This window comes from Mercenaria mercenaria, chromosome 1 (assembly GCF_021730395.1).
Source record: "Mercenaria mercenaria strain notata chromosome 1, MADL_Memer_1, whole genome shotgun sequence".
NCBI classification, from domain to species: Eukaryota; Metazoa; Mollusca; class Bivalvia; order Venerida; family Veneridae; genus Mercenaria; species Mercenaria mercenaria.
This window is the reverse complement of record NC_069361.1, coordinates 48,253,092-48,259,300: the sequence shown is the minus strand read 5'-3', so window position 1 is coordinate 48,259,300 and position 6,209 is coordinate 48,253,092. Positions and strand designations below refer to the sequence as shown.

Here is a 6,209-nt window from a genome sequence, read left to right as displayed (position 1 = left end):
CTTAGTCTACGCAGAACTTCAAAGCCAGAGCTACAGTCATAGTCCACACCGGGTTGTCTGCGCGTGACTCATAGTCTACATAGATCCAGATTGTCGAAGTTTCCTCACAATCTACTTAGACACATTCAACTCAGTCTACAGACGTAATACATGTATACTCAGATTCAGATATCCTAATCCATTGACACAATACAAGGCTACCGAGGTGTCGTTGGGTTAGGTAATCTTATTCACGCTACCAGTTATAATTCTTAAGGCCACTAGCTCGCTACATACTTTTTGGTGGCAGCGGTGGGATCCTCTAATACAAACGAGGGTCCAGAGATTCGAATCCTATACTCCGGGCAAATAGAGCTAAAACAAAATGGAGTACCATACACCAGCTGGGAGTGATGGTGAGATATCCTTTAAGCGTCCGGAACCAAGAGGCGAGAATCATGTGGCCATATCAAGGTCATGTAGTATGCAGAGTTTGCAGACAGATGATAATTTATCAGTTACATCAAGATTTTCTTATGATAATGTTAGGCCCACTCCAACCAATTTACCACGTCATGTCGACACTGCAGTCAATACCTCCTTTGGGAATCAAATTGTTGACGGTAGAATCCAATCAAATGATCTCAGTGAAATCTCAGGGGTTTTAAAAGAGGTGGTCTTAGAACTTCAGGTACTGAAACAGGCCCTACCAAAGAATAATCATGCCGCGTCTGTGCCGCGTGTCATGTCCGCTGCGGACCGTAGTACTGCATGCAATGAAGCAGATGATAGTTATACTCAATATACAGCCAGAGAACAGCCTTTATTTTCCTACCGCGTTAACGACAGATATGAACGGGGGATGGGGCTTTGCCGAGGGCACACCAATTGAACGCCAATTACAATTCAGCTGCTCCACAGATCCCTGGGGGATATAAAAACTTGTACAATGGGGACAGACATAGATATGAAAACCAACCGGTGAGATTTCAACAAGGAAATTACATTAGGGGTTCTGGCACGCGAGCACGTGCAACAGATAATGTTAAGATGCCAGCTTTCACTGGGAAGGAAGAGTGGCCAGTGTGGATAGCCAGGTTTGAAGCAATCGCGGAGAGATATCAATGGAGTGATGAAGACCGACTTGACCAACTTCTGCCACGTATAGAGGGCCAAGCAGCACAATTTCTATATGGACAACTGCCAAAGGCAGCATTAAGAAACTACCAGGAAGTAGTAAGAGAAATGCATAATCGCTTTAGGGTTATTGAGACAAGCAGGGCATATGCAGCAAAATTTAGTCGTCGTAATCGGAAGTCCGGAGAAACCGCGGAGGAATACGCAGCCGATCGTAAGATGCTATATGACAAGGCACATGGGTACCGTGACAGGAGATCCAGGGAAGAGGACTTGGTCAGAAAATTCTTAGATGGACTAAGGGATGAAGAAATAAGATTTGAAATTGAATTTCACAAGGAACCTGAAACAATAGACGAGGCTGTCTATCATGTGGTCAACTTCATACAGACGCGCAATAGTGGTGTGACAGACAGAAAATACAGGACTGCGAGGAGAGCGTTCCAGTCACAAGAAGGCGCAGACTCACATATGAGTAATGTCTTAAGGGTGCCAGATAAAGGAACATCTCGAGTCAATTCCATGGAAGAAAACAAGCACTGCAGGGAGACAGACCAGGGGTTTAAGGAAAATGACGTGCTGGTGAAAATCTTAGCGAGGTTGGAAAAGTTGGAGGAAGCAAATAGGAGTGTACAATCGAAGAAAGCTTCGCCACCGGCTAAGAGGCAGGTGGAGTGCTACAGTTGCAATGGAGTAGGTCACTATGCTCGGGATTGCCCGGAAAAGGGGTCATCAAAAGGGTCTAGAAATTGGCGAGATAGGGGTCCAAGCAATCGTGGTGCTGCAAGAGAAAATGCAGGAGCCGAGCCTTTAAGCTACCAGGGACCTACCCCAGTGGCCGGGAGGCGGTCCAATTAGAGTTCAGTGGCCACATGGAGGACAAGCGGAGTGATAATGCAGAAGAGGGTGTTAAAGAGAGAAAGCGACTCAGTGATGGGGTTTATGTAAAGGGTAAAGTAGAAGGAGTGGAGTTGTTGTTTACTGCAGATACAGGTGCAGCAAGGTCAGTGCTGTCATCTAGAATATATAGGAAGATAGAAGAGAGCCAGAGACCAAAGTTAGCGAAGTGTGGAAGTCTTCGTGGGGCCAATGGTTCGCCAATAGCAGAATTAGGCAAAGCAGAATTCAGCATCACCGTAGGGTCGTACGAGATGGTGCATGAGGTTGTGGTCGCTGATATCGAGGACGACGCCCTTTTAGGGTTCAACATATTAAGGGGAAGTGAAAAGGGACCAGCTGACTTACTGTTAAGCAAGGGGATGATAGTATTAGATGGCGTTGAAATCCCTTGTTTACAAGTTGGTAAAAAAAAATAGGTCAAGGAGAGTGACTGTTGCAGATGATGTATGTATCCCAGGTAGAGCAGAGGCGCTTGTTGATGTATATGTTGAAAGGGAGAAAGTCGATGATTTTGACAAGTATGCTGAGTACCTGGTAGAACCCAGTGAAAACTTCAGACAGAGGTATCAGTTGGTAATGGCATCATCGCTGGTTGACATCAACAAAGGCCCGACTTGTAAAGTCAGAGAACTTAACCCATTTCCGACGGAGGTGAGACTACATCAAAATGCCCACATAGGAGGGGCTGAACAAATAGAGAAGATCGTGAGTGTGGTGGCCGAGCAAGAATACGAGGGAGAACATGAAAACTTATGTAGGGTTAGGCGAATAGGAACTCAAAGGAAAGAGGTTAAGAATGTGGGGGAGGATGACATTGCTTAATAAGTACAGTGATACCTTTTCAAAGAATGAGTGGGACATCGGACTCACAAACCTAGCTGAACACCCAATTGACACCGGCTATGCCACACCCATTAAGCAAAGACCGAGACGCGTCCCGCTTGCGTTTGCCTCAGAAGAAAAAGCAGCTATAGATGATCTGTTAAAAAAGATGTAATACAAAAAAGTACCTCCCCGTGGGCCAGCCCCATTGTGTTTGTTCGTAAAAAGTCGGGAGCAGTAAGGCCCTGTGTCGATTATAGGAAGGTCAACGCGCTTGTGAAAACCAGAAGGGTTCCCACTCTCAAGGGTACAGGACTGTCTAGACGCTGTTGCAGGTGTAAGCCTGTTCAGCTCGTTCGATTTAACAAGTGGATACTTCCAGATCCCCTTAAAGAAAGAAGATATTCCGAAAAGTGCCTTTACCTGTAAATACGGCCTCTTTGACATGAAACGGATACCATTTGGTCTCAGCAATAGCAGCAGCACGTTCCAGAAAACGATGGAATTAGTATTGCAGGGTTTGCAGTGGCAAACGTGCCTAGTCTATATCGACGATATAATTGTATTTGGAGCAGACTTTTCAGAACATATACAGAGAGTTGACGAGGTACTTGATAGGATAAAACAGGCTGATATGAAGTTACTACCAGACAAATGTCATATGCTTCAAACGGAAGTAGTTTTCTTGGGGCATGTAGTGTCTAAAGAGGGTATACGACCGGACCCTACTAACATAGCAAAGATTGCCGAATGGCCAAGGCCTACAACACCAAAGCAAATTAAACAGATTGTAGCCACTGGTTCGTACTATAGGCGCTATATCAGGGACTTTGCAAAAGTTGCACGACCGCTTATTGAGTTGACCAAAAAAGATGCCTGTTTTGCTTGGACTGAGGAGTGTGAGAAAGCATTTATGACATTAAAGAAGAAGCGAACAGACGCAGATGTGATGGGATTTCCCCTCAACGAAGGTGGCGAGTTCTATTTAGATGTAGACGCTTCAGGTACTGGGATAGGGGGTGTACTTTCACAAGTGCAGTCTGATCAAGAGAGGGTAATAGCTTATGCCAGTAGATCGTTAAACAAAGCCGAACGCAATTACTGTATGACCGAGCGCGAGCTACTTGCAATTGTATACTTTACGCAGTACTTCAGGCAGTACCTTCTTGGGCGGAAATTCACCGTGAGGAGTGACCATCAAGCCCTTATTTGGCTGAAAGAGCCAAACGGGAAAATAGCCCGCTGGATAGAAATCCTGGCATCTTTCAACTTCTCAATTGAGTACCGGCCAGGTAAACTGCAGCCTCACTGCGATGCATTATCTAGGTGCGACAGTCCGAGGGATTGTGATTATAGCGAAGTTTATATGAGCGAGCCGCTGAAGTGTGGTCATTATAATAAATGTAGACGTCGAGCCGAGATTATGGTACTTAACTGGAGGAAAGGTGAGGACTCACAGGAAAACAACGTGGACAGCAGTGGTGAGGAAAACAGTGAAGCTTTATCCTGTGCAAGAAAATCAGAAGTAGCCTCAAGTCAGGTGAGGGAGGTCAACACTGATGAACCTAGAGCTGGCACAAGCAGTGAGTCCACAGACTGGACAATGGTAGGAGCAGGGAAAACAACAGCAGAGCTGAGAGCGAGACAGCTTGAAGATTCAGACATAAAGCCAGTTCTCGAGGCCAAGGAGGAGGGTAAAAAACCTGCGAAGGAACGGACAGACACTATGAGCCCATGTTGTAGACATTACCTTCTGTTGTGGGACCAGCTGAAAGTAGCAGATGGTGTGCTTTTGAAGGAATTCATAAAGAGAGATAGGTCAGGAACTTATGGACAAGTAATTGTACCAGAAAAGGTGAAAAGAGAGATACTACAGTCTATGCATGGAGGACTATTGGCTGGTCTGATGGGAACAAAGAAAACTAAGGCTAAAATTCTCCAAAGGTTTTACTGGTTCAATCTAAGAGAAGATGTAAAACTGTTTATCCGTCAGTGTGACATTTGTGCTAGGGATAAGAAACCACCTAAACCCCCCAGAGCTGCTATGGGATCAGTTAGGACTGGTGCCCCATGGGATGTGTTAGCGACTGATTACTTAGGCCCTTTTCCCATAACCCCTAGAGGAAACCGTTATATCCTAGTGCTTACTGATCATTTTTCAAAGTTTGTCGAGGTAATTGCGGTCCCAGACCAGACCGCCGAAACTTGTGCTAACAAAATTGTTAATGAATTTGTTTGTAGGTGGGGATGTCCAGTATCAATCCTGAGTGACCAAGGCCGGACATATGAGAGCAAAGTCTTTCAAGAGTTGTGCAGATTGCTAGGGGTAAAGAAAGTGCGGACAAGTGTGCGAAATCCTAGATGCAACGGTCAAGTCGAAAGATTTAACCGGACATTAGTCCGCATGATCAGAGCCTACCTTCTGGGAGTACAAGAAGATTGGGACTTGAACCTAGGATGTTTGGCCGGAGCATACAGGGTGACATCGAATGAGTCCACAAAGCTGACTCCGAATTTGCTAACGATGGGAAGAGAAGTGCGACTCCCGGCAGAGCTTGTGTTTGGCAGTACCACCAATAAGTCTGAAGTACCGGTGACCAGCTATGGTGACTATGTTGATGGTATCCGGTCAAAGATGAACCATGCCCATGACATAGCCAGGAAACACAGAAGTCAGCTGCACGAAGCAAGGAGATATATGACAAAAGGATGTTGGTGAATAACTACGAGAAGGGTGATGTGGTTTGGTGTTTAGCTGAATCCAGAAAAGTTGGCGAAGCTCCCAAGTTGCAGCCAGCTTTCGAAGGACCATGTTTGGTGTTAAGGAAGTTGTCTCCCTTGACGTTTGTAAAAAGCTAAAAGATCAAGCGCAGAGCGTGTTGTTCATCATAACAAGCTAAAACCATATGAAGGATGCAGCGTTCCAAGATGGATTAAAAAAGTGAAGAAGACATTAGACCTCTAATCTTGAAATCAGTATTCATCATTATCACATAAACATGTTTGGTTATAACTCCCAAATCTTTGTATCAGAAAAATAAACGAGTGTATTGGTTTGTTTGTAGTTGCTTTATCTCTTAGCGATTGCGCCATACGTGATTTTGTCAACCGCGACGTAACGGCTTGTAGCACGAGACACGAGAAGGGTCTGTCAACCTCCTGTCCCCATCAAACAATAAAGGCAAAATTGCAAAATTTCTAAATTTTTGTCATTTAAGAACGCTATGGCTGAACCTAAAAGGGGTAAGACCTACGTGTGTTTACACTGTCAAGCGGTTGGGAAGACCTATGTGGAAGTGAAGTATCGTCTCACAGCGCATGTATACAAACACCACCTAGCGTTAGACAAAGCACCGTACTACTGCACCCTA

General features: G+C 45.1%; 1 protein-coding gene across 1 annotated transcript; it reads left to right on the top strand.

The window, feature by feature from the left end:
* The first annotated feature begins 1,988 nt into the window (after nt 1-1,988).
* Nucleotides 1,989-5,557, top strand: LOC123522917 (uncharacterized). Its single transcript, XM_053545661.1, has 4 exons — nt 1,989-2,418; nt 2,474-2,721; nt 2,864-3,009; nt 3,145-5,557. Exons 1-4 carry the CDS (start codon nt 1,989-1,991, stop codon nt 5,555-5,557), a joined length of 3,237 nt encoding a protein of 1,078 aa, XP_053401636.1.
* Nucleotides 5,558-6,209: the final 652 nt, after the last annotated feature.